General features: G+C 51.4%; 1 protein-coding gene across 2 annotated transcripts; it reads right to left on the bottom strand.

The window, feature by feature from the left end:
• Positions 1–922: 922 nt before the first annotated feature.
• RAB20 (RAB20, member RAS oncogene family) lies at positions 923–27578 on the bottom strand. Of its 2 annotated transcripts, none has more exons than XM_024753979.1 (2): positions 27153–27578; positions 923–1929 (listed from the first exon to the last, which is right to left on the bottom strand). In XM_024753979.1, the coding sequence occupies exons 1-2, from the start codon at positions 27322–27324 to the stop codon at positions 1394–1396; spliced, it is 708 nt and encodes a 235-aa protein (XP_024609747.1). In that variant the 5' UTR covers positions 27325–27578; the 3' UTR covers positions 923–1393. The 2 variants fall into 2 exon arrangements, with proteins under 2 accessions (XP_024609747.1, XP_024609749.1); XM_024753981.1 differs by lacking the exon at positions 27153–27578 and adding an exon at positions 14213–14556.
• Between the last annotated feature and the right edge of the window lie 6 nt (positions 27579–27584).

Genomic DNA, 27584 nt, shown 5'->3' with positions numbered 1-27584 from the left:
TGTTTCCATCACACAGATGGGGCTCGTTTGCTTACCCAGAGGACGTGCACCACCCAGGAGCAGAGGCAGGGCTACAGGCCACAGCATCAGAGATCATGGGCTCTCCGCAGAAACACTGAACACCTCCCCCCAAAAACTACTGCTCATGAAACATTGTTCACCAGCCTCTGCCCCACTTTGCCTCCTGTCAAGGACTGAATGCTTGTGTCTCCCAACATCCATATGTTGAAGTCCTAACCCCCAGATGGGATGGTGTCTGGAGGTGGGGCCTTTGGGAGGTAATCAGGTTTGGATGAAGTCTTGAGGGTGGGGCCCCCATGACCGGATTAGTGCCCTTGTAAGGAAAGAGTCACAAGAGCTCTCTCTCCCTCCAGTACGTGAGGACACATGCAGAAAGGTGGCCATCTACAAGGCAGGAGAGTGCCCTCACCAGAAACTGAGTCGGCTGGCACCTCAATCTAGCCTCCAGCCCCCAGGACTGAGAAATAAAGGTCTGCGGTATTTCATTACAGCTGCCAAGCTGGCTGAGACACCCCTTTCCCAACAGAGAGCCCCAAGCCTGACCTACTTGTTTTCCATTAAATTTCTAAGAAAACAAAACTGTTGTCTCACGGCTTCCCTGTCTTGGCATCTCTTAAGAACAAAGCCACACCCCACCCCCGGAAAAGAGGTTTCTTATTTAGCAACTGCCCGGGCGACCCACACAGAGGTCAGCAGAGACAGAGCTTTTAGTTTTGCTTCTATTATTGGAACTCGTGTCTTCAAGACAACTAGGCAGATGGGCCAACCTAAATACCTGGAATTTGTAGGATTCGATGCAGCTTTTAAAGATAGAGAGACGTGCCTTAAGCTCACAGCCATCACTCGAGCACCCCCAGCAAGGAGCCCATGGGAGCACAAATAAAGTCTAAATCAATCAAAGTTCTTCTCAAAATCCTTTTTAATAATATGTGTGGCTCACAATGCTGCAACCGATATAAAAAACATTGATTCCTGATTTTGTATAAATTAACATTTATCGAGAATCATTACGATGCATCGGGGTACAAGTACCGAATGGTAGGACCAAAGATAAATCACAGTGAGCAGAAACGTTTGAAAGTCACACAGGTGCCGAGACAGCCGAAAACCTTCTGTCAGAGGCCAGGTGTGAAGACGGGGCAGCCAGGGGACGGCGGTCTCCGGGAGCCCGGCTCTGCAGGGGGCTCCCCTGGACGGTTCATCCACTCCCCACCTCCCAGGGCAGCGATGTACGTGGGGGACCAGTCACGGGGACCTTCGCTACTGGCTGGCATTTCCACCCGGTCTCCTCCTCCGAGTGCAGTTCTACAAAGTGACCCCCGATCTTCTCCTCTGACCGTCCGTGCACCCTGGGGGGCCGGGCCTGGGCACGTCAGGCGCAGCACCCAGATCTGGTCCGCGTGGGCGGCCTGGAGCTGGTGATGTCCACGGTCTGCGGCGGCCCCTGGGCCCTCTGCTGCAGGATCACAGGCACCACCATGTCGAACAGGGTTTCGAACAGCAGATCCACGTTGCGCCCGGTCTTGGCGCTGGTCTCGAAGCACATCTGCTCCGCGGCCGGCACTTCCTTTTCATCCAGCATCTTGTACTTGAGGATCTTTTTGTAAAAGGCCACCGCGTCCTCCGGCTGCACCTGCTTCGGCAGCCTGGGGGCTGCACAGCCGCCGCCGCCAGCCAGCCCAGGGCCCTGCTCTCCTTCCTGGCCGCCCTCCCCGGGCCCCTCCTCACTCAGGTCCACCTTGTTTCCCACGATGGCGAAGAGGCAGTCGGCGCTGGCCGTGTCCGTCAGGCCCAAGAACCTGTCCTCCAGCTCCAGCAGGCTCTGGGCATTGTTCACGTCGTAGGTGAGGATGACGGCAGCCGCCCCCCGGCAGTACATGGAGCCCAGGCCATGGAACTGCTCGCGCCCTGGGGGCGAGGGGGGAGAAAGATACAGTTACCTCTCCTCTCTGGCAGTGCCCCCCGACCATGCCGCCAGGGACCCCTGGGAGGGACCATGGAATCGTGACCCCAAACGTAGGTGTGGCTGGAGCTGAACGGGATGGAGACCCTGCTGTGCAGAAAGACAGGGTGATGGCCAGTCCCCACGGCCAGCAGGTCCTGCACAGCCCCGTCCACCCACCGCAGTGAACCCACGAGACGGAGGAAGACAGCCGGGCCCTGCTTTCCCCCTAATGGGCGGTGGTGTGGCTTTTGCTCCTATCTCTGCGTCTTACATGGGGACGTTTACCCGCGACGCTCCCGCCAAGGGTCCTGCTCCTCTCGATGACACACTCTGGACCACCTCCCAGCGTGGCAGTCATGCTGACGTGGCACCAGGCAAGTCTGCGTTCCCGGGGAGAGCAGAGCTCTCCGGGCCCAAGGCCCTGCCCCACCTCCAAGGCCACCTCCCCACCCGCAGGCTGCGGGCCTCCTGGAGAAGGACTCAGAAGTGAGTGTGTCGGAACAGAGAACACGCACAGTAAGGAAATGCCCTCTCTCTGAGGGAAGACAGACAGAGCAACTTCACTTTCAACCAAGCTGGGCACCGCTGTGCACGCCACACGGCGAAGCAGGTATGGACATCCCGCCACCGACGGCTGGCCCCACCCCTGAAGCCTGGGCCCCGGCCTGCCCAGAGTGGGGAAGTGACAGCGGATGCAGATGGCCCCAGGCCCCCCAGACCTCCTCCCACCTCTTCCTCCCTCCCTCCCCTGCCCATGGGCACCAATCAGGGCTGCACAGGCCCCAGGTGACAGCCCCTGTGCAGGGGCTGAGGCCTTCCTTGCCTTTTCAGTTTTAAGGGGAAATGGGTGTTTTCTAAGTCGGACAAGTCACAGCGAGAACACAGCATAAATCTCCCTTGGGCCAACCTCCTTCTCTCGTCCTTTGGGGAGAGGGTGGGCACTTCCCAGGGCTTCTGCTGACTGTGACTTCCCAGGGGGCCCCTGGCCCCCTTCCAGGTCCCCCTTCTGTCCTGGCCTGTGCCTCGTCCCTCTGAGCCCCGACGCAGACGCTCAGCACAACCCCGAGTGGAGGTCTCGGTCACGCAGCTAACAGACACCTGTCTCCACCAGGGAGGACAGAACCTGTGGCTTTACTCGCCCCCCACCCCCCGGCCCCGCGCTCAGTGCCACTAAATGCGCTGAGTAAGTGAAGCCACAAATCATCCCCTCCATTTGCTTTTGTTTTTTTTAAAAAGGACAACACAGTTTTTCTCTCATGTAAGATTTCTTGGTTTGTTTCGTAACAATTCGTTCTCATTTGCTAGGTGGTAGAGCCTCAATCGTGTCAGAGGCTGAATTTACACCCTGCACCCGTCTCAACTCCCACCTTTCCTCTGAACTGCAGACCCAGGGGAAGACACTGGGGGAGGGGAAGAGGGTAAGGAGAGGGGGAAGGGAGAGGGAGGGGGACAGAGGGAGGGAGGGAAAACCTTGATGGGTTAAACCCCCAAAGAACTGAAATTTCATCACACTTGAATACCTTTATTCCTTCATATCAAACCATCAGAAGCCCTGTACGTAAAAGGCCCAGATCACAGTAAGCAGCAAGGCCAGTGCCCCTCACCTTGGGGTCTCCGGAGGCCAAGTGTGACCACGTTTGTTCCCAGGTTTTCCTCAATGTTCCCCTTGGTTTCCCTTCTTCCTCATTCACGACGGGAAGACGGTTCACTGACTCCATGGAGGGAAGTTCATAAATGCAAAACGGGGCCCCTCCTGAAGCCGTCCCAGGCCCCGGGATCAATCACACCTCCTACAGCTGCCGTCTGAGTTCACACCCTCCATGGGCGGAGGGAAAACCCCCTGGACCTGGATGTGTAACAGAGAAGAGCAAACCTGACTCCATACTGGATCTGTTCCTTTGGCACTAACCCTGGGCTCTGTTGCGTGCTGAGTCATGCTGGCTCTGCCCCTTTGTAAAAGAATGTTGCCTAGAGCCTGAAATATGCAGGAGAGCCCATTCTCCAGGCTCTGACCTTTAACGGTATAACTCTTTTCCATTCATATAGAGATGAAGTTGCAGAACAGAAAAATAACAACTGTCTTGTTGGACATTTATAGGAACATTGTGCCCTGACCTGTGGACAGCTGCGAGAACCAAGGATACAGGCACCAAGGACGGGCAACAACCAGCCACACCCCCTGCCGTTTCAGTAGAAAAGAAGCCTGGATTCTGTTAATAATTGGAAAAAAGGTGGGTCTTTGGGACTGCCAGTGCACCGTCTTCTCGGTCTGCTGGAATTGCAAATAAAGTGGCTTTTCTTTGCCCCAAAACCTTGTCTCTCAATTTACTGGCATGGTGTGCAGTGAGCGGTATGAAGTTGGACTCCATAACAGGCAGGCCTCCCTGGGAGGGCCCCCACCCCACCCTGCTCCACGGAGGAGCCCAGGATTGACGTCACCTGAAGCACACTTGCCCCACTCACTGGTCCTTGCAGACCTAATCAATCACCCTTGACATGCCTCTCCCTAACTGGAATCCGGACTCCTGAAGAACCAGGCCCGGAGTTTGCTTTCATTCCTCTGTGGGGTGCATGCGGGGCAGCAGCCCCCAGACAATCATTGCGCCTTGAGCCTCTGTGCTCCACGCCACCCACCCTCCAAAGCACCCCAGCCTCTCGGTGCCCGCGGGACCACATTTCCTCCCTGAAGGACGAGGCAGGTGGGGCAGGGGGGTGGGCAGGCAAAGCACCAGGGAGGACAGGGTCAGGGTGGGATCGTCTGCCCCTGTCCCGGAAGCAGATGCGAAGACCCCCGTGTCAATGACGGCAGCGGACTGAAAGTTGCCTAGTTCTTACGTGCTTGCACAATGCGACCATCTGAGTCCACACTCCCCAGGTAACACCAACACGCCATCCCTGACATCCTGCACCTGACCGGCCCCCCACCCTGCCCAGGGCTCCTTCTCCATCAGGCAAAGCACCAAATCCCCAGCTCATCCCAGCAGCAGCCCCCAGCCAAGCTGCCTCAAGATTCCCCCCAGACTGCCTCTGATGAAAGGCTGTTCCTCTGCTGTAGTCTCTAGTTTGGGCTACAGAGCCCCCCGTTGACTACAGTGGGGACAGAGCCCAGGAGTCCATGACCTTGAACGGGGAAAGGTGTATTCTCTGTTCTCACCATCCTCTAACTGAAAGTTAGCATTTCCTTCCATAGACATGTTGCAACAAACCAGAAATGGCTATAGGAAGCAAACCCTGTGCTGTGTCGCCGACAGAAATAACAGAGGCTTTCAATCCACACTGCAGTTGTGTATGTTTATCGTCAGCTCAAAATCTCAACGGCTATTAGACCTGCCAGTAAAGAAAACCTGGTATCCTGGGAAAACTTGGTGTTTTACTGCATGCGTTTAAATACAGTATTCAGAAAAAGGGTCCCAGGCTGGTGCCACTCGGATACAAGGGGATCCATGGCACAAAAGAAATGAAGAACCCCTGGTCCAGGGGTCTTCGCAGCTCGGACTGAAGGCATGACACCTCCACACAGCTACTTATATAAAATATAGTGATCTTTGCCATTAAACCAGGTTTCAGCCAAACGGCCAAGAAATACAGAGGAGCTCCACCCCAGTCATCCTGAAACGGCGACATGCTGGCCTCAGCCAGTTGCCAATGTGCCAGCCCTGGAGAGAGCGGCCTGCAGAGAAGGAAGCCGCATCCAGAAGAAGGGCCGCACGGGCTACATCTGACAGTTGTCATCTCCCTCGCTCGGAGCAGAACCCCAAGCCAGGGACCTGCTTCTCCGGCGAGGCCCAAAGTGTCCCCCAAGTGATCGGACGAGGAGGCAAACTGGAGAGGGTGACGCCCCAGCCAGGACCAGCAGGAGTTGGCGGTGCGCGTCCTGTGATCCCGCAGTGATCCCGAGGATTGGAGCCACTTCCTGGAAAGCAAGTTTACAGCCCTGGGCTCCTGCCGCGGTCTGCTGGGAAGGGCAGCCTGCCTACCCTCGGGGTGTTCCGGAACTTGGCACCCGAAGAGCCACATTCCGTCCTTCTGCATACCAACAGCAGGTCAGCCCTCTGACTAATAATTTAATTATGAAAGTCTCATGTCAAATTACACTGTGAGCTTACGGCAGAAACTAAACAGCATTCTCCCGTCCCTTCGCGGACCCCCATGGGAGATGAAGATCAACGCGTCTTCCAAAACTGGCAATAGGAAACTTCAGCCAAGAAGCAAAGAAAGAAAAGAAATGCTTCCCCATCATTACCACTGAGCCGGGACTCTTCCTTTCACACAGGCTCATCTCATAGACAGCAAGCCTGGCAGCAAGAGGTTTTTCCAACAGCTAAAAATGCCGTCAGCTCCCACCCGCCAGATTTCACAGGAGGGTGACAGAGTGGCGTGCCGGCCATCCCGGGAGAATCGCTTCCAGCTCTGTTACATAGTTCTCTGAGGACAGCCTGGTAATGCCTAGGCCCAAAATAGTTTTCCTTTCCAGATAAAAATGTCTGGTTTGCCTTTAAAAAAAACCAAAAAAGTAAATAATAATAATACCAAAAGAGAAAGCAGAATAACTAAAGGAAGTAGGAACTAAAGCATCCCAAAGCCAGCCTGAAAAGAGGTGGACATGAGCTGCTGATCAAATCCCACGGTCTGTCAGCTACCCATCAACCAGCGCAAACAAATCAAATGCCGTTACCTTTCTCTAGTTGCGGCGAGCGGGGGCTACTCTTCGTTGTGATGCGCGGGCTTCTCATTGCGGTGGCTCCTCTTGTTGCGGAGCACAGCCTCTAGGCATGCGGGCTACAGCAGTTGTGGCGCACGGGCTCAGTAGTTGTGGCTCGCGGGCTCTAGAGCGCAGACTCAGTAGTTGTGGTGCACGGGCTCGTGGGATCTTCCCGGACCAGGGTTCGAACCCATGTCCCCTGCATTGGCAGGCGGATTCTTAACCACTGCGCCACCAGGGAAGCCCCCCGTGCTTGAAATTCTTAAATATCATTCTGGAAGTAATCTGGAGCTTTAAGGCTGCTTTCAAAGGAGCGTAGCGCCCATAATCAGACAGGCTAGTCCGACAGGGAACAAAGGTTCTGAATTTAGTCCTAACTGCGTTTAAGTGGGAGCCTGGTATTTCTGGCATCACAGAGGCGGTGAAGACTAAGTGGGGAGGTGGTGAGACAAGGCCGCTTGCGGTTGGCTCTGGGCGTATTGGAACCCAAGGCTGCTGAGTAAGTTTTCCAGTAGTATGTGAATGTGCGCTGAGCCGGAAGCCAGGCCCCTGATGCTAGCCCACTGTAATGTCAGCTCCTGGACCCCTCAGAGCAATGACTTCCTCATCGGTGATGGGCTTGAACTGGGATGCTCACAGGTTCCCTTCCCACGTGCTCACATCGGGTATTTCTCTCTCTCTCTCTCTCTCTCTCCCCTTCTTTCCCCAACCCAGGTCCCTAAGCACCAATTCCAAAGCTGAAGCTCTAGAAATTTTGGCAGTCTCCTTTGCTTCGTGGTCCAATTCTGGGGATGCCAGGGCACCGGGCTAACCCTGCACCAGCCCTGAGGCGGCAATAAGAAAAATCACAGGTTGTTTGCAGTTTAACCAGCACAGCTGAGGGTCAGGCTGGCAGGCTTGGCGTACGTGGCCCCTGCCGTACAGCCTGCCATGGCGTTGGAGACAGGGGTCGGAGAGAGGGGCCCAGCCTCCTTCACCTCCAGGAAGCGGCCTGGGCTCCCTGGCCATGGGCGGACCGCAGGGCTGCAGGACGGGTGGACGCGGGACTGCCCAGGAGCTCTGGCCTGTCTGTGACGCAAATCAAGGAGCGACTGTCTCACTTAGGTGTATCCTCGTTGTTGCATATTACAGAATTTCATTCTATTTTTCAAGCTGAATAATATTCCATTGTATGCATACACCACATTTTCTTATCTATTCATCTGTCAAAGGACATGTAAGTTGCCTCCATTCGTGGCCACTGTAAATAAAGCTGCAAGGAACTTGGAGGTGCTGACAAGCCAGTCGCAGGACAAATACTGCACGACTCCACTTCTAGGAAGCATTTGAAATAGTCAGATTCATAGAAGCGAACAGCAGAATGGTGGTTGCCAGGGTCTGTGGGGAGGGGAAATGGGGAGTCACTTAGCCACAGGCATAAAGTTTCACCAACACGATGCAAAACTTATGGAGATGAGCTCTGCAAACACAACCCGGTAGCTGAGGTCAGCCACAGTGTAACGTGCTCTTAACATGTAAGAGGGTAGCTTAAGTGTTCTTACCACAATAAAATAAAATTAACAAACAAGAAATGACATGTTAAGCTTGGTGTCGCCAACACAGTTCAGAGGTGGACGTGAGTTATCCTGGTGGTTAAGGAGAAACACAGAATCTGTTAACAATGCCACCAGCATCCGATCAGACACATCCTAGAACGAACTGCCGATATGCAACAAAACTGGCTGGACGTGGATGGGTGAGTCCAGAGCAGCTGGAGAGGGAGGCCAGCTGGCCACAGTGGACGGGGTCCCGGAGGAGGACCTAACAGGTTTGCCGGAGCCCCAAGTCAGGTCTTCAGAATCACAGATCAAGAAATGCACTGTCCATTCCCCCAGAGAGCTGATTCCATTCTCTACATGTGGAGTGGGGACCCAGGATACCAATGGGGTGGTCTACTACAGGGGAGGAGAGATTAATCTCCATCATCCCTTCCCGGCCCAGGTACAGGAAAAACTGGACTCCTGACCGGAAGAAAGCTGGCTCGGCGTGAAAACAGTCAACAAGTCCTCGGCGTTCAGCAAACTCACGCGGTCTCCCCAGTAACCACACTAAGAGGGCCTTCCCCTGCCCACATTTCACAGAGGGAGAAGCCAAGGCACAGAAAGCACGGGATGTGGCCCACAGAAGCAGGAAGGTGGAGCCCAGAGCCAGGACATGGTCCCGGAGACCAGGCCGTCTGAGGTCTAACCGCCTACAAAGAGCCCGACTCCCAGACAGACTGTCTGCATTAACCCTCACCGTGCGCCCTGGGGGCAGGTCCTTAGCTCCCTGGGCTTCTGTTTCCCATCACCAAAATGTGGACAGTACCCACCCAAAGGGGCTTGTGAAAATGGAATTAATTTGTTCAATGGGCTGGAACTGTGCCTGGCTCGTGTGAAGCCCTCCGTGAGTGCTGGTTAATTAAACCGTGACTCAGATTCCTCCCAAACTTCAGGGTCGGCTCCACCATCCCAGGACCGCCCCCGTCTGAGCTCTTCATCAGCACATTTACGGTCCCCTGGGGCCCGCTGGTCACCTTTGCTGTTGACCGATCTCCTACATCTTCCGTATTTGTATGAGGCTTGCTTTCCGAGGACGACCTTCTCCCCATTTCTCGGGCACCCTCTGTCATGTGGCTGCCACCCACTGTGTAACTGGAACTGAAAACCAGCCCAGGGCAGGAGGACAGAGGTCAGTGGCCACAATCCCCCGAACCTGCTGCTAGACAATGAAGATCAAATGTCTGACTGCATTCTCCTCGATGCTCCAGCGTCCTCTGGCCAGACGACGACCAGCATTTCACCCCGAGCGTCGCGTCCTTTTGGCTTAAATAGTTTTAAATAACCCAATGGGTGGTACGGCCACCAGAAACCATGTTACAACACTGGCTGCACATTTTAAACAGGGGAGGGGGCAGCTTTTAAAAAATAGTGACGCTCGGACCCCCTACCCCAGAGCACAGGAGCTAGGATCCGGCAGGGCAGGGGTGTGGGTATCCTATCCCTTTAAAAGTACCCCCGGAGAATGTGATGGGCAGCCGCTGAGCAGAAGTGGGAGGTAAGAGGCAGTCATTCAGGGTGAGAATCAGAACGATCCTTATTCCTTATTCCTCGTCAAGCAGACAGAACAGAACCGGGAGCGGATCCTTATTTCCGGGTAGAGTGAGGTCTACCAGGAAATCTAAGTGCAGACAGTGAAAGAAAGAGGAACTTTAAAAACGCCCACAGAAATATCGATGTGGCAACATGGAGATAGAAAAACCCGGATCCACAGAACCAGAGAGGGGAGCAATTAAAACTCCCGGGCGACCTCAGAGATGGGCCCCAGCACAGCCCAGAGAAGCTCAGCCCAGAATGAGCAGTGACGCCCTTCCGAGAGATGCTTAAAACATGAAACAAAATCCTTTTCTAAAGCTTCCAAGTTCCACCCGCAGCATTATAAGTAATACTACCTGAAGGATGACTTTAGTTCCATTGTGTTCAGTGTGACGCGATTTGACTACGGGTTACAGTCACAGGGAAGATCTGGAACGTTCCCTCTGCGTGTATGTGTCTCTACACTGACGGTGAACCCGGTGAGAGAACAGCCGTGGAAACAGCTGCCCCCCAGGAACGTTCGCGAAGAACAGATGCTTAGAGCTCTTTTCATGCAGTCAGAAGGTGGGTCCACGTGTCTTCCCAGGGTGATAAAAGGGGTCGGCTGTGTGGAGCCACCGCTGGGCACAGCTGCCTCCACCTGTGTGTGCAAACTGAGGGGCAACAGGGCGCGGACACTTCATCTGAGAACCCACCCTCCACGCAGAGGCTCCGGGAAACGAGGGGGTGATCCACCACCGACCGTCGTGCCGTGCGTGAGGCTTAATTTTACGTGTCAGCGTGGCCAGGCCGTGGTGCCCAGCTCTGTGGTCCAATGCAAGTCTAGATGTTGCCAGGAAGGTATTTTTTTTTTTAAGTGTGATTAACATCGGCAATCACTGACTTCGCAAAGCAGATCACCCGCCATAACGTCGGTGGGCCTCGTCCAACCAGTTGAAGGGCTCTAAGAGCAAAGACTGAGACTTCCTGGAGAAGAAGGAACAACGTCCACATGGAGGGACCTCGTCGAGCAGACAGAACAGAACCGGGAGCTATTCTGGCTCCTAGAGCGAGTGCACTGCATGTGCTCAACTTTCCCAAGAGCTAACCCGTCTACAGCGCTCACTACATCCGAGCCCTTTACACGCATGGCCATTGACTCCCTCCCATCCCCTGGCGGGGACTGTGGCCTCATTTCCACCCCGAGGCCTGAAGCAAACGCTGACAGAGCAGCACAAAGGCCAGGGGCACACAGGCAGCGAATGGCAGAGGCGGGTCCTGAACCCCGGCCACCGGGTCCAGGGTCCAGGGTCCAGGTCCTGAGTGCAAGGCTGCACTGTGATCAAGTCCTACTCCGAGAAGGGTTAGCGGGACAAAACTGGGCTCGAAAAAGAATGGCAGTATTTCGAAGTCTAGAAGAAGTAACAATGGGATGCTTTCTGCAATAGCTCTCTCATCAGAAATTGAGCAAATCCCAAAAGGCAAGATAAGCACCAATGGCGGAAAGCAGGAGTCCTCCGGTAGAAGCACGTCCCACAGGGTGTGGACACCCTGCAGGGATTCTCCTCAGATGGTGACAGTAACTCCGAGACAGGGCTGGAGGCTGCCCGGCACCTTCCCATCTACACGGGCTTAAAGCTTGGCCTCAGCGACCGGGCGGAATCACCCAGGGAGCAGACCCTTCCCACTGCCCTGCCTGAGGGTCACCTACAGGAACCTCACGAAAATTCCACGCAGGCAGAGACTGATGCAACAGCCACCAGCTGGAGATGAAAGTCGGGAAGTTGAAAAGGAAAAAAATCCTACCCCACCATATTACTGGGGTATCTTTTCTGCCAGAAGGAAGACCTAAAACCTCAACACAGATTAATGAATGACACCGTCAAAGGCGGTGATTAGATAACACTTTAAACTATTCTTTTAAATCCAATAATCCAACTTAGTTGCTTGCATTTATAGGTCCTTTAATTTTGTTCTTAATCGTCTGTGACCATTAAAAGGCATTCTAAACATAGCCGTGCTTCATGACACAAAGACCAATGATTCTTCTTTGAGTCTAGGAAGCCCACGGGCTCACACGAGTAACGAAATGAAAAACAGCTTTTCCATTTCATCTGACTAGCAGATCAGTCTGCAACTATTTAACGAGGGTCATCCTGACCCACGCCTGTAAAATGAGACTTTCTTCCTTCTATAGGTAAAGGAACCCAAACCCCAAATGATTTCCAACTAAAGAAATGGCAACATACGGGGAAGAGGAAAAGTGTTTCAGAAAAACGGATTCATTTTCGCATTTCAATACATATACAATGACATTTACCCAAATCAGCATACGTGTCACCTCTGTTGTTTCTGTTTCTCAATTTGAAGGCTGAACAAAAACCAAGAATACATCATATGCCGTACGAACCACCCAAATACTTACCTGCACATAAGTTAATCCCTTGCCTGTGACTCACTGACGGGCTTTATGAAATAATTCTCAAGGTCATATAATTATAACTGGAATTTAATTCTCAAATTGCTTTACTCTTTTCAGACATGGATTTACTAAAACTAATAACAAGACCAAATAATTCAAATAAAGGGACCTTCTTTAACACTCTAGTATTAAGAAAAAAGGCAAATCCAAAGAAAATACACTTATGTAACAGATTTAACTTTACAAAACAAAAACTCTCACGTACCAGGATATTAAATCCAATATCCTTTACCTTCAACAGACACTCTGCTGTCCTGTGAGAATTACTTTTTAAAATGAGATTATCAGGGGCTTCCCTGGTGGCGCAGTGGTTGAGAATCTGCCTGCTAATGCAGGGGACACGGGTTCGAGCCCTGATCTGGGAGGATCCCACATGCCGCGGAGCAACTAGGCCCGTGAGCCACAACTACCGAGCCTGCGCGTCTGGAGCCTGTGCTCCGCAACAAGAGAGGCCGCGAGAGTGAGAGGCCCGCGCACCGCGATGAAGAGCGGCCCCCGCTCGCCGCAACTGGAGAAAGCCCTCGCACAGAAACAAAGACCCAACACAGCCAAAAATAAATAAATAAACAAATGTGAGGTTAAAAAAAAAAGAGAGATTATCAAAGAAAAAGTCAATAATTTGCGAAATTCTCTACTTACGAAAGCAGGAAACTAAAATCATTTCAGATCTTTTGCAGCAAGTTTTAACTTGTTTCAAAGACAAGACTGAACTGCAAATACCATGTTAAGAAGACTCTTTAACTCTATAAAGGGTTTTCTCAAGATACTAAGTTATCTAGAATGGCTTCTTATCTGGAGTACCCCACTCAGTCAATACCCCAGTTATTTCTAACAGACTGTTTTTGTCTTCTTCTCCATAATATAAAGTCTTCTGAGAAATACACAGCAGAGAACAAATGTTTTCCTGTTCCAATCACCTCCCTTATCCGAGGTTTCACTTTCCGAGGTTTCACTTTCCAAGGTTTCCGATGACACTTGGTTAACCACCGTCCAAAAATATTAAATGGAGAATTTCTGAAGTAAGCAATCTTGAATTGTGTGCTGTTTCGCCACAGGGTGTTGTTATAACTGTTCTACTTTACTTCTAGTTATTGTCGTTCATCTCTTACTGTGCCTAATTTATAAGTTAAACTTTATCATACGTATGTATGTATAAGAAAAATATAACACGTATAGGGCTTGGTACCACCCGCAGTTTCAGGCATCCACTGGGGGTCTCGGAACGCGTCCCCCAAGGATAAGCGGGGAGCGCTGTAATTCTAACCCAAGGGAAGTATATGAAACCTTTTCTGAACAGTCCTACGGGAACAAAGGATTTTACGTATGTTTACAATGTCTAGTTACCTCTTGCTTAACAGATTGGGTGTGTTCTAATAAAATTCCCAAGAAAGTACATTTTCCACAGACACACACTGTAAAAGCAGAAACACCCTCTGGGGATGACTGGGTACCTAGACATGACTGTATCAATTTAACATGCAAAAACCCTTTCAAATCAATCATATCAAAGTATTCTGTGTGAACTTAGTTTACCATATTTAAATATAATGATATTATGCTATACATAAAAGTAAACGTTTTAAATAATTCCCGAGAATAGACAAACTCACAGAGATAGAAAGCAAAAAAGGGGTTACCAGGGGCTGGAGGGAGGGGGATGGGTTTTCTGTTTAACGGGGTTGGAGCTTCAGTTGCAAGATGAAAACGTTCTGGAGATGATGGTGGTGACAGTTGACCATGCTTAACACCAGCAAGCTGTACACTTAAAAATGAGTAAAACGCTGTGTTCTGTGTATTTTACCACAAAAAAATCCCCTATGGTTAAAAATAGACAGACGATAGAGAGGTAGAAGGAAGATGATGGACAGATGAGTGACAGGTAGAAAGATGATGGACAGATGGTAGAACTGCATGTAAAGACAGTGCCAGCGAGCGCCAGTGGCCTGACCCTCGCCCTTCTGGAAACTCACAGCTCATCTGCCCGCGGCTGCCCAGGCTCATGACCTGGACCTTGAATCACCTAGCGATGTGGTTAAAATGCAGGTTCTCATCGGGAAGGTCTGGGCGGGGCCTGGATTCTGCGGCTGCCGCCCTGGGGCTCCCACGAGGAGCAGCGGCAGGGGGACGGTGACCATGGAGCAGTCCCGGGAGGCTCTCATCACCCCAAGACGCGTGCAGCAGTAACACGGCCAACCCTGCAGCCCAGCCCTGCGTGTGCCGCGTCTGCACGTCCCCCTCTGCCGCCCCCTCCCTGGTCCTCGGCGCCCGGGGAACAGCTACAGACGGAGCAGCTGCTCAACCGGGGAAGCTGAAAGGCGACACTGCCAGGGCCCGCGGTCACACAGTAACTAACCAGAGTTAATCAGACTGGAAATCACTCAGGTTCGGAATGTGCTTTTGCAATTGCTACAGAAAAGGGGCCCGGCTAAGTGAACAGTAGGTCAACAGGCTTTGAAAAGTGGGAGCAACGTATCCTCACGCAGCCCAGGGATTGTTTAAAACAAGCCACACACGGCACCGTGATGTGAGGCTACACCACTCACGGCCACCCCGGAAGCAAGAGCCTCACAGGAGGGCTCCTGTCACGACAGAAACTCAGAAAGTGGGAAAAACGTCCTCCATTCACGTGGACTTGTCCTTTTCCGGGACAAGCGGCCAGGCAGAAAGGAAGAACTGCTGTCCCCTGGCTCCCTGGGACGGCATCCTCACCAGTTTCCTTCAATCAGCTGAATCCCGTTCCTCTAACCGAGTCAGTTCGTGCTCCATTCAGGTCGGCACAGAGCCCACCCTGGCTGCAGTGTCACTCCGAGCGCCACGCAGAGTGTCAAGCTAGATGGGTGTGCATGCACACGCACACGCAGACATGTACAGCACACACATGCACACATGCACGTGTATACCTACATGCACACACGCACACGTACAACACATGCAGACACACACGTATACCTACGTGCACACACACACAGACATGTACAACACACACATGCACACATGCACGTGTATACCTACATGCACACACATGTATAACACACACATGCACACACGCACGTGCACACCTAATGCACCTCGTCCTCCCCACCATTAGTGGCACAACGGTACGGATCTCGAAGCAGAGGCCCAGAGCAGCCACACAGCTGCTCAAGGACCCGCAGGACGTAAGCAGCTCATAACCCCGACAGCGGCAGGAATACCTGGGTAAGGAAATGCCAGACGATGAGCTTTAATGGCGGTGGAGGGCCTCCGAATCCTGTTAGGACAAGAACGAGATCTGGGCAAGCATTGTTTAAGCAATTCCACCCTGACACGTGTTAAAAGACGATTTTCAAGAAAGGGCAAAATCATGACTCTCCCACAGATGCAAAAAATAAACACATGTTGAAGATCTTGGTGATCTCATTTAATGAGGGAGCCCGACCGATGTCACGAGCAGCTCAGAGACGTCAAGAGGGCACAGGTGTCCACGGGCCACAGATGCAGCCCTGGGTTCACAGAGGAAAACAGGAACACGCAGAGAGCAGTCCGGGAATGATCAAGTCTTGCGCAAATGGAGGCGAACTGCTTTCTCCACAAAGAAGAGTGACCACCACACACCCTCAACTCTAACCCAGTCCCTAATAATGCCCTCCAGTCACCCAGACACAGCGGGGGCACCTACACAGCACAGGCCTGAGGCCGCCTTCCTCCACCAGGCCTGTTCTCCAAGACAGAAGGGCTTTTTTTTTTTTTTTAATTTATTAGTTTTGGCTGTGTTGGGTCTTCGTTGCTGCACGCGGGCTTTCTCTAGTTGCGGCAAGTGGGGGCTACTCTTCGTTGCGGTGCGCGGGCTTCTCATTGCCGTGGCTTCTCTTGTTGTGGAGCACGGGCTTTAGGCGTGTGGGCTTCAGGAGTTGTGATGCGTGGGCTCAGTAGTTGTGGCGCATGGACTTGTGGCGCATGCTGCTCCGCGGCATGTGGAATCTTCCCGGACCAGGGCTTGAACCCGTGTCCCCTGCATTGGCAGGTGGATTCTTAACCAACTGTGCCACCAGGGAAGCCCCCAGAAATGCTTCTGATGCCTGGGTTCAGGCATTTGTGGAAATACAAGTGGCCCTTCAACAATGGGGAACCAAATAAATATCATGAACCCAGGAAAAAAGCGAGGTCCCGGCCCCGCACCCTCTTTCAAATAGCAGATGAGAAATCACAGACAAACCGGAAATCAAAACTTCTAACGTAGGCCACTGAAATCGAAAGCTGTAAATGTAGACGCTAGTCACTGGCCGTCTAATGATATCCACCCTCCGTCACGGGCCCAGCCCGCGCTCACGAGGGCATGGGGGTGGCAGGGGCAGTAGGCCTCATTCTCTTCTTGTCAGTGCCCGCTGCGCTGTTTCACTTGTTCTGCTCTGTCTGGGTGCTACCCAGGCGTGAGGGAGCCAGTCTGCATCTCACCCTGGTCTCCGTGGATGGCGTTCCAGGGCAGCGTGTCGGGGGAGCATTCTGCCCGCGGAGGGCACTGAAGTTAAGTGCCTGGGCACCCACGCAGTGGTGGGAAGAGTGGAAAGGAACCCACTAACTGTGACGAGAAGCCGACCTCTAATCCGGGCTCCCCAGCATCCAGCATGACCTGAGCCTTAGCTTCCTGGCTTGCAAAAGGGAGGTGATAAAAATACCAACCCCACAGGGCTTCCTTGGTGGCGCAGTGGTAGAGAGTCCGCCTGCCGATGCAGGGGACATGGGTTCGTGCCCCGGTCCGGGAGGATCCCACATGCCGCGGAGCGGCTGGGCCCATGAGCCACGGCCGCTGAGCCTGTGCATCCGGAGCCTGTGCTCCGCAACGGGAGAGGCCGCAATGGTGAGAGGCCCACGTACCGCAAAAAAAAAAAAAAAAAAAAAATACCAACCCCACAAAGTAGTTGTAGGAAATAAGAGACAAGGTCCCCAAAGCACTCAGCATGGTGTCTGGCACCGCCGAAGCCAAGGTAATCCCTGCTATTCACACAGGCAGGAGCCCCAGGAAGGAAGGGGCCATGAGTCAGCAACCTGGACGGCCTTAGAAAGCACTTCGCAAGCCAGCTTTCCTTAGGACACCACCCTGATTTCTGAGAAGACTGTAGCAGGGGAGGATTTTAAAGCACAGGGGCCCCTAAAATTAAAAGAAGCATCCAATGATAGAGGGAAAGGCGGCATGAAATAAGGTGTAAACAGTGTAAAGACTTTGGTTAAGGAGTCACAGGTCCCTAGCTCCAGCCCCTTTTCTGCACCAACTGGTCCTCGGACATTGGACAAATAACTTCCCGTGGCTGTCTCTTCATCTGAAAGAGGAAGAGGCTGAAAAAATGGATCTTTAAATCCTGTTCTAGTTTTACAGGATGACACCAGACTCTGTGCTCCTGCGACGTGGGTACCTGCGATGGATATGCCAAGTTTACTGACACCTGCTGTGCTCGGAAATGAAGACTCTCCAGAGCTGAAGGATGCTCCTACAATGGTCTGACTGGTCTCATCTTTGCTGCAAGCAAACCCAGAGAGGTCAAAGCTGAGTTCCACTTTGCTCATAGGTCCAAGGCTATTTGAGCCAAAAGAATGGGAGACTGAGCAGGAGCTAAGCTATTTCAGAGACCTGAGACCAGCCCACAGAGGCCAGGCCAGCGTGAGGGAAGCCACCAGTTCACACCCACTTCCTCCTGGTCCAAAGAACAGATCAACCAGTGTTTATGAAACACTTTGCAGGAGATACACGCTCAGCTTGGCCTTCTCTTGGAATAGAAATACTAGTGTGAGGTTGGGTTCGCTTGGGCTGGGCAGGAAGGCAGATCTCAGAGAAGAGCTGGTTTTGAAGGCTGGCTGAAAACAAGGGGGTAAGTGGCCGAGGCAGTTGTCACCAGCCTCCACGCGTGAGCTTCTTTCCAAAGGACTCTGCCGATGAGACAGAGTGAGCCATTAAATTTGTCTGTTTTATGGCCAAGGCTGAAAGCTTATAATCTGGGTCTTTTCTTCCCAGTGCCTCTCTCCAAGCGCCCTGCCTTTCCAGCAACACTTCTGTGACGCTGGCAGAGAAATCAACGAAATTGTCATTGCCTAATTGCCCACATGTGGGTGCGGTAAAGTCGGCTAAGAGAAACAAGAAACAGACCGTTCTCTTCATAAGCGTTTAAGAGCTAACGAACTAGTTCACTACACAGCATATCTCCCAAGTCTGTACATGGAAATGTAAGTATCTCAACAAATGGAGGCTAAAACGAAAACTGGCTTTTTAACCAATGGTGTTGGGTCAGCTTGACGTCCAACATACACTGACTGTAAAACCCTAACATCCTACTCCTGGGTGGGTTACCCGAGAGGTGAAGATTTCCGTTCATACAAAAACCTCTATGAATTCTTACAGTGACTACTCGTAATCACTCAAAACTGAAACAACCCAAATGTCCTTCAACTGGTGGATGGATAACTGGCGACGGTATATCCACACAGCGGAACGTTCCTCCACAATTAACAGGACTGAGCAGCACAGATGGATCTCAAATGCATGAAGCAAAAGAAGTTAGACTCAAGACGCTCCATCCTGTATGATCCTAGACAAGACAACTATAGGGGCTTCCCTGGTGGTCCGGCGGGTAAGACTCGGCGCTCCCAACGCAGGGGGCCTGCGTTCGATCCCTGGTCAGGGAACAGGACCCCACACGCATGCCGCAACGAAGAAGCCCGGATGCTGCAACTGAGACCCGGAACAGCTGAAATAAATCAAATAAATAAATATTTTAAAAAGAAAAGAAACGACAACTATAGGGACAGGAAACAGATCCGTGTTACCGGGGGCTGGGGTAAGTAGAGGAGGTGACTCAGAGAGACCAGGGATTTGTTTTAAATGATGGAAATAGTTTGTATTTGGGTTGTGCTTGTGTTACACAACTGTATGTGTTTGTCAAAACTCCTGTAACTAAAAAATTAGGGTGAACTTTACTGCTATGTGCAAACATTCAAGAAACCTCACTTAAAACAAACCAAGATAATCTACCAACACCCAAAAACTATTATACAGGCAAAACCTGTGAATTTTTAAGCTACAAAGCCAAAAGCTTTTAAAATTCATGTGGGAAGGAAAACTCCAAGGTTTACCTAGATAGCGCATTAAACGTGACATTGCATGTTAGATAGCGCATTAAACGTGACATTGCATGTTAGATAGCGCATTAAACGTGACATTGCATGTTAGATAGCGCATTAAACGTGACATTGCATGTTAGATAGCATTACACTGTCATTTAAAGACGAGAACAGGTGAAAAGTTCTGAGCCAAGGTTGTGGCATATATAACAGAAGCACGTCTTTCCAGAATCACTTTTTGGAACTGAAGATGAACAAGAATTATAAATCAATAGTCCTTATCCCCAGACATAACTGTAATTCAAAACATACATGCACACCCTGTGTTCATAGCAGCGCTACTCACGCTAGCCAAGACATGGAAGCAACCTAAATGTCCATCAACAGATGAATGGATGAAGAAGATGTGGTACATACATACAATGGAATACGACTCAACCATCAAAAAGAATGAAATAATGCCATTTGCAGCAGTATGGATGGATCTAGAGTTTATCCTACGAAGCAAAGTAAGTCAGAAAGAGAAAGACAAATACCATATGATATCACTTATATGTGAAATCTAAAATATGATACAAATCAACATATCTACAAAACAGAAACAGACTCACAGACATAGAGAACAGACTTGTGGTTGCCAAGGGGGAGGAGGGGTGGGGAGGGAAGGATTGGGAGTCTGGGATTAGCAGAGGCAAAACTATTACAAGTAGGATGGATAAGCAACAAGGTCCCTATAGCGCATGGAACTATATTCAGTATTCTGTGACAAACCATAATGGAAAAGAATATGAAAAACGTATACATGTGTGTGTAACTGAGTCACTTTGCTATACAGAAGAAAGTAACACAACACTGTAAATCAACTACACTTCTACAAAAAATTTTTTTAAAGAAATCAATAGTCTTCATCTTTGTTTTCAGCACTTGGAAAGTACTGTGCCACTTCCTTCTGGCCGCCGTGGTTTCTGATGAGTTACCTGCTGTCATTATAATCTTTTTTCCTCCTCTGACTGCTTTCAAGATGTTTTCCTTGTCTTTAGTTTTTGGAGTTTGGGTTTCTCTGGGTTTATCCTGTTTGTGATGCTCTCGGATTCGGGAATCCTCGGGTTTATAGACGTTGCCAGATTTGGAAAGTTTTCAGGCATTATTCCTGCTATTTCTTTTCAGCCTCACCCTCTCTCCTCTCCTTCCAAGACCCCAATGACACGATGTTAGATCTTTTATCCACAGGTCCCTGCGGCTCTGTTCATTTTCATTCTATTTTCTCTCCGTATTTCAGATCGGGTGAAGTGATGGTTCTATCTCCCAGTTCCTGGTTTCCTTCCTCTCTCTCCTCCATTCCCTCACCGAGTCCATCCACCAAGTCTTTTATTTTGGTTGTATTATTTCAGCTCAGAAACTTCCACGAGGTCTTCTTTTGATCTATTTTTCTGAGCCTCTCTATTTTTTCTCATTCGTTTAGTGCGACCGTAACTGCTCACGGAAGCTTTCTTGCGATGGCGGCTTTGAAGCCTTGGTCGGATAACGCTGCCATCGCTGCCATCTTGGTGCTGGCATCTAGTCATTGCCTTTTTGGATTCAGTTTGAGATCTTCCTGGTTCTTGTATGATGAGTGGTTTCTGATTGATACCTGGACATTTTCATACTGCGTTATGAGACTCTGGGTCTTACTTAAACCTTGCGTTTTGGCTGGTTCCCTCTGACATCAACTCGGCATGAGCTGAGGGGCCGGGCAGGCACTGCCTCTTTTCTGGCAAACGTCCAAGTTTCCCACGTAGCCTCCCGTGGCCCCATGAAGTGGGGCGGGGGGCAGGGCTCGTTACCACCTTCCGGACATGAGAGCCCATCACCCTAGCGGGCCTCCTCCAACACCCCCTAGTGGGGGAGTTGGGGTGCCTCATTACCACCAGGCAGGGGGGAAGCCCTGGTTCCTGCAAGGCCTTCTGGGTGGGTGTGGGTCCAGTGTTTCCTGTGTGTTGGCTCGAGTACAGCAGTTAGTGTCTAAAAGGCTTCTGTCTTACTGTGCTACCTCTCTCCTGGTCCTCTGGTGAGAGAGTAGCCTTTTTTGTCTTGTTTTGTCCGTAGCCTTTGGCATTTCTAAATTTCTGGTTTCTTGAGCTCCAAGTCTGGGATACATGAGGCAAAAAGGAAACCCAGGGAGCTCACCGCTGGGTCACCCTTTGGATCCCGAGGTCCCTGGGCAGTCTGCCCTCTTCTCTCCATCTTTCAGAGTCTTCTTATGCTTGTTTTATATACAATACCCCAAAGTTTTTAGCTGTTATTAGTGGGAAGAGGAGGGGAAAGTACTTCTGCTCCAGCTGCCCAGAAGCAGGAGTCCCAGTGTGTTATTCTCCGTCTCTAAATAGACTCATAATGTATCAAAGGCAAAAGAGACAGGAGTCTCTAAAGAGTTGTTTCAAGGGCACATATAATTGACATCAGGAACCAGTATTTCCTCACCAGGCATACACCGGCCTATTTTTGGCTGCATTATAGGGCCCATGACAATGACATTTTTACACCAATTTTATCATTCAGAGTCAATACATCATTAAGACCATAAAACTGTAAACTTGGGCCGCTCCAAATTTCCCCATTGCTTTCAACGACTTCATCCAGCAAAACTTAGCTTAAAAAGAAAATATTGCGAGTAAAATGCTAGTCTGTGGAGAACGTAAAAATGAATACAACCCAAACGCTTCCCTCCAAGAGCTTGTAAGTCAGAGGAGAGATAAACGGGTAACAAAACAGATAAAAGGCAGAGAACACAGTAAGGCACACCAGGTCACGTGGTAGTACAGTCTGGAGCAAGCAGAAATCTGGCGCTCCCATGACTGCTTCACAAAGTATGTGACATTGGAAGATGGGACAAAATTCAAGTTGGGGATCGCCAGGAGAGGGGACATCCCGGAGAGAGAGATGCCACAAGCAAAGGTGAAAACAGAGGCGGACAGGGCACGTGTGACAAATTCCAAATAGCACCTCTGGCTCAGCCCTGAGGCACCTGACTCCATAACAGGAGGACAAGAGGAAAGGGCTCGCAAGAGTCTGTCATCACAGTGACGAAGCCCTCATTCTAAGAATAAAAACTCCTTTAAATTCATGTATGTACACACATGTACATGTGTGTAAAATTTCTTTTTCACAGAGAGGGAAGTTCTGTGAAGTCTCAGCGAAGTGAGAGGGGTTCAATTAGGAATCATAAAGTTTCTATTTCTCCTGCGAACTTAAAGACGACGAAGCGTGGAATTATCGCCCAGAGACATTAACATGATCCAGCTATTAGTTCACAAATGTGGCGGACCTCAATCAGTTAAAGTCTCCCGAATCGCACCACACTAGTGAGCCTTAAATACCTCCCCCCACCCACCCCCAGAATTCCCAGCACCTCCTCCAGGGAGACTCCGGGCGGACCTCCCAGCACGTGCAGCTGTGCCCTGGCAGCCTTCGTCCTCTGAGATCTCTCCGTACAATGGCTCTCTGTCCACCCTGCTGAGCCCAGACAGTAGATTTTCTTCCACCTACCCTAATACCCACATTCATATTCAGGTCACTGTTTCTGCTCAAGAAAGCAAAGGAATTCTACAAATGACGCCTTGACCCCAGAGGGCGCCCATTCAAAATCTTCAGTAGTGCTAAAGATGTGACCCACCCACAAAGAGGTGGGCCTCCCACAAAGACATGGACCACCCACAAAGATGTGGACCACCCACAAAGATGTGGACCACCCACAGAGACACTGACCCACCTACCAAGACATGGACCACCCACAAAGATATGGACCACCCACAAAGATACTGACCCACCTACCAAGACACAGACTACCCACAAAGATATGGACCACCTACAAAGATGTGGACCACCCACAAAGATGTGGACCACCCACAGAGACACTGACCCACCTACCAAGACATGGACCACCCACAAAGATATGGACCACCTACAAAGATGTGGACCACCCACAAAGACACTGACCCACCTACCAAGACATGGACCACCCACAAAGATATGGACCACCCATAAAGATGTGGACCACCTACAAAGACACTGACCCACCTACCAAGACGTGGACCACCCACAAAGACATGGACCACCTACAACACAGGCTTTGCAGGCTTAGCTTCCAGATCCCAAACCTAATCTAAGATTTATTTCCAAGAACAGTTTTTCAGTAGAAGCCCAGGCTAATCTTAAATCCAGGCCCCACCCTCCCCCAGTCTAGCTCTGAGTGGACACCCAGGCGAAATCAGAGCTGTGTGTCGAGAACCAGGGGTCTCCTCAATCCCTAAATGCTAAACTCTTCGGGGAGTTTCTAAAACTACAGAAAGACTTTTAGAAAAGTACTTTCCTTTTTATGTGACCTAAACCAAGAGTCAGCAAACTATTTCTGCAAAGGGCCAGGGTGAATGTTTTTGTCTTTCTGTGCTCTATGGTCTCTCCGGCAGCCACTCAGCTCTGCTGCTGTAAAACACTGGATGGGCGGGGCGCCAGTAACACTACGTACGGCAACGGTGAGGCCCAGGTCAGCCCCCAGATCTGCAGAAAGGGGAGGTCATCCGCTAGATGCCCCGTGTCGCACCAATCCTGCTTGTCGGGATTAGGACCTCAAAACCCACTCAGCAGCTGCACTAATAAATTAAGAGAGCTAAAAGCCGAGTCCTGCGCCGCTGGCTCTGTGCACACGTTGCGCAGGCTGTCCACCCACTTCTGCGCCAGTCTCGCAAGGCTAAACACGCAGCCCTCGCAGGCCGGTCCAAAGCGTCAAGGATCGGCAACTCCACGTCCCCTGGCAAAGACGGCTCTTCTCCAGGCGGGTCCACAACGCTGCCGCCTCTTCCAACCTGAATGAACCCCACTTCCGACACAGCATCCCCACCATTCCCCGGATCCAGGAGCAGCTGCCTAGAAGCGGGGCCGGGGGACTGCGGCCTCCACGCAGAGCAGAAGGAGCGTGACCAGGGCTCGTGGTCCTCAGATGGACAGTCCATGTCTTCTGGCATCTTCACTCACGCTCCACCCCATGCCCCACAGATGCTCCCCCAGGACAGCACAGCCGTTCACAGGATGCAGGCTCTCTCGGTCCTGCACAGGAGGCCCAGACCTCCTAGCTAACTTCACGGCGTGAGCAATTACATTCCCCTCCCCCAGGAACCGCGATTTCACGACCCGGAACTGCAGCATCCTCTCCTGAGTTGCACTAAAGTTGTTCAAGGGAAAGATCTTAAACCAAGTGCTCTGAATCTCATCTCTCTTGGAGCCACTATGTTTGTGGTCATTGGTTACGACAGCAGTAGGAAAATAAACTGATACTGGGAGTGGGATGCTGCTGCAATGAATGCAGAAGTGGCTTTGGAATTGGGCAACGAGCAGAGCCTGGGAGAATTCGAGAAACTTGGTGGAACCAGCTCCAGCCCCGTCTACTGCCACACTCCCTTGGAAGCGGTCCTGTGCCAGCTGACTAAGAGAACTACCTAAGAGCCCAGCAAATCTCCTCTCCGCGCTCTGGCTCACTCACCGCTCCGCCGGCAGGCTTCGGGCAGCAGCTGTCATTTTTCTTATTCAACACCCTCCCACCCCACCCATGCCACGTGACCAAGAGCGGCGATCAAAACCGTGCATCCTCTGGCTGGTCCCCGTCCTTCTGCCTCAGCTACAAAAATTAAAACGAACGCAACTTAGAAGACAATGTGGAATATAAAGAAAGTTTAAGGGCAAAAGGCAAAAGGAGGAAAAAAGAGAGAATCGCCTAAAAGTTAAACTTTTGCATTTCCAACAAGGATTACCTAAGAGGCAAAGATTCATACCTGCCTTTTCCCTCCAAGCTGCACATAACCCCACCGTCCTTGGGGAGCCAGGCACAGAGGTGCCCTGTGTCACTGCTGCCTCTGAGCCTCGGTCACCCTGAATGTGTGTACACAGGAGGTGAGCAATGTGGAGAAGGGGCCTGGGGCCCCCAGTGCCCACACTCAGGGTTCCAGGAAGAAGGCGGCAGCCCGGGCAGCCAGGAAGTGAGTCGCTGCCCCCGGGAGCCCAACAAGATACCGAAGACATCTCATCAGCCTTATTACAAAATCCTCTGGCAGTCAAGAATCCAGCTGCACCACGTCCTTGGCACCGAAGAAGAAAGTGGTTGATCGAAATTACACTGCTCCTTCATACCTTGGATGCCAAGACACCTGCTCTGACACCAGCGGTCAGCTCCTGTTCCAGAAACACCACGCCACATGGTAAAGGTCAGCTTCCAACAGCAGCCACCACAGGGCTCTGGGTTTGGGTCTCCCAGCTCCAACCCTGCATCACCCTCTTATAAACCAAGGACAGCAGTGAGGCCCAACCAGTCAACCAAAGGAGCCTCAGGACCAGCCTTGTACCAAACAGGCAGACACATCGTGTTAACGTGGTCTGATTTCTACAGCCCTCGTTCCATCGCTACCAAATGCTTAGTGCCAGAGAGTCAGCTTAGGTAAAGGATCTTAGAGGAACTTCACTCACTCTGAGCCTGGAGGTGGAGAACAGAGCAGGGAAGGTACACTTGTACCTGGGAGATGCTGTTTTCACAGCATGTTTTCAAATAAATTAGTCAAGATGTTAACAGCCATAACAACAAAAAAGACAGCAGCAGAGAAAGCAGGAGGGAGAGAGGAGGGGTAGACGTCCGAGAGCGGCCTTCATTAATTCAGTTTTTAAAACAAGGTGAGTTATAATCCTGTTTATTCAGCTGACTGGTGCACCCAAGGTGGCAATTTTAAAATTCTGGACCAGATCTTCCAGTATACGTATCACTTTTTAAAGTGCAGACATTTAGGGAATTCCCTGGCGGTCCAGTGGTTAGGACTCTGTGCTTTCACCACCATGGGCCCAGGTTCAATCCCTGGTCAGGGAACTAAGATCCTGCAAGCCGCATGGCACAAGGTAAAATAAAACAAAACAAATAAAAAACTTACGTGCAGACATTTAAAAAGTCAGACCTTAAAGTTTCAGGCTTTCAAAAAGTCATGCTCATTGCAAATGGGCCATACTATTTACAGTTTATTTATTTGCGGTAACTTATTCTTTTTCATGGGGAAGGAAATACATTCTATTGTAACACTCTAACATCAGTGTAATTATTGAGTTAACAAACTGAAAGCTTGAATCAAGATCCTCTGATATACTGTACTTTTGAAAAAACACAAATATACTACACGCACTAAAAATAATTATTACCTATCTTAAAAATGCTTCTACAGACAATCACTTCAAAACCCCATAACACACATGAGCCTAGATCACGCGGCTGATAAGTGGAAAATGCAGACATGCCTGGCACTGAGGGAGGAGACCTGAGTTCTGCTTCCTACCTTCCTGCCTAAACCCTCAGGGAGTTCAGAGCCTCTGTTTTCTCTTTTGTAAGGACAGGTAATTTATCCTAGCTCTGCTCACCCCTCAGCAAGGCTGTTGTGGACAGCAGCTGAGATCCTGTCGGTGGGAGCACTTAAATTCCTCTGGTTGCCACTAGCTGGCTGGGCTGGGCACTCTGGTACACAGTCACCAGCACACTCTCTGGAGCCCAGGGTGTTCTCCTGGACTGTCGCAAGATGCACCCAGTGGCTGAACAGTTTCCCAACCAGCAAAGGAGTCAAGTAAGAGGGGCCAACGGTGGTCCCACACTGTGACTAGGGGCCTGATCCCGGAGATGCAGACACCTGCGGAGCAAGGGCCGGATCCTGTGTGGGGCAGGACGCGCCTGCCCTGGGGGACCCTGCCCTGGGAGACCCCGGCCCTGAGGGACCCCTGCCCTGGGGGACGCTTCTCTCCAGCTGGAAGCCCCTCACCCCTCACCTGCAGTGTCCCAGATGGAGATGTTGTAGGAGCGCCACTGCTTCAGGTAGAAGGCACCGCCCACCGTGCTGACCGTGTCCGGGAAGCGCCGCTCCATGTACCTCTGCAGCAGCGACGTCTTGCCCACGTTCATGTCCCCCAAAAGTACGATCTTCCCGTCGGGCTTCCTCATCTTCCGGCAGGAGGCACCCCTCCTTTTCTCCCGCGCCCTCTGGCCCGTGCGCCCGGCGTGCGGCTAGAGCAGCCGGACGCGCCGAGGCTGCTCAGACCCGGGACTCACGGAGACTCGGACTCGCGGGGACCCCGAACTTGCACCCTGTCCTCCGGACGCCTGGGAATGCGGAAGAGGAAGCGCGTCTCCGCGCCGGGCTGGAGCCTGGGACCCAGACCGACGGCCACCTCGGGCGCCCAGACCGCGGCGGTCGGCACCGG

The sequence above is a fragment of the Neophocaena asiaeorientalis genome, unplaced genomic scaffold (assembly GCF_003031525.2).
Source record: "Neophocaena asiaeorientalis asiaeorientalis breed wild unplaced genomic scaffold, Neophocaena_asiaeorientalis_V1.1 scaffold684, whole genome shotgun sequence".
NCBI classification, from domain to species: Eukaryota; Metazoa; Chordata; class Mammalia; order Artiodactyla; family Phocoenidae; genus Neophocaena; species Neophocaena asiaeorientalis.
This window is presented reverse-complemented; position numbering and strand designations above follow the sequence as displayed.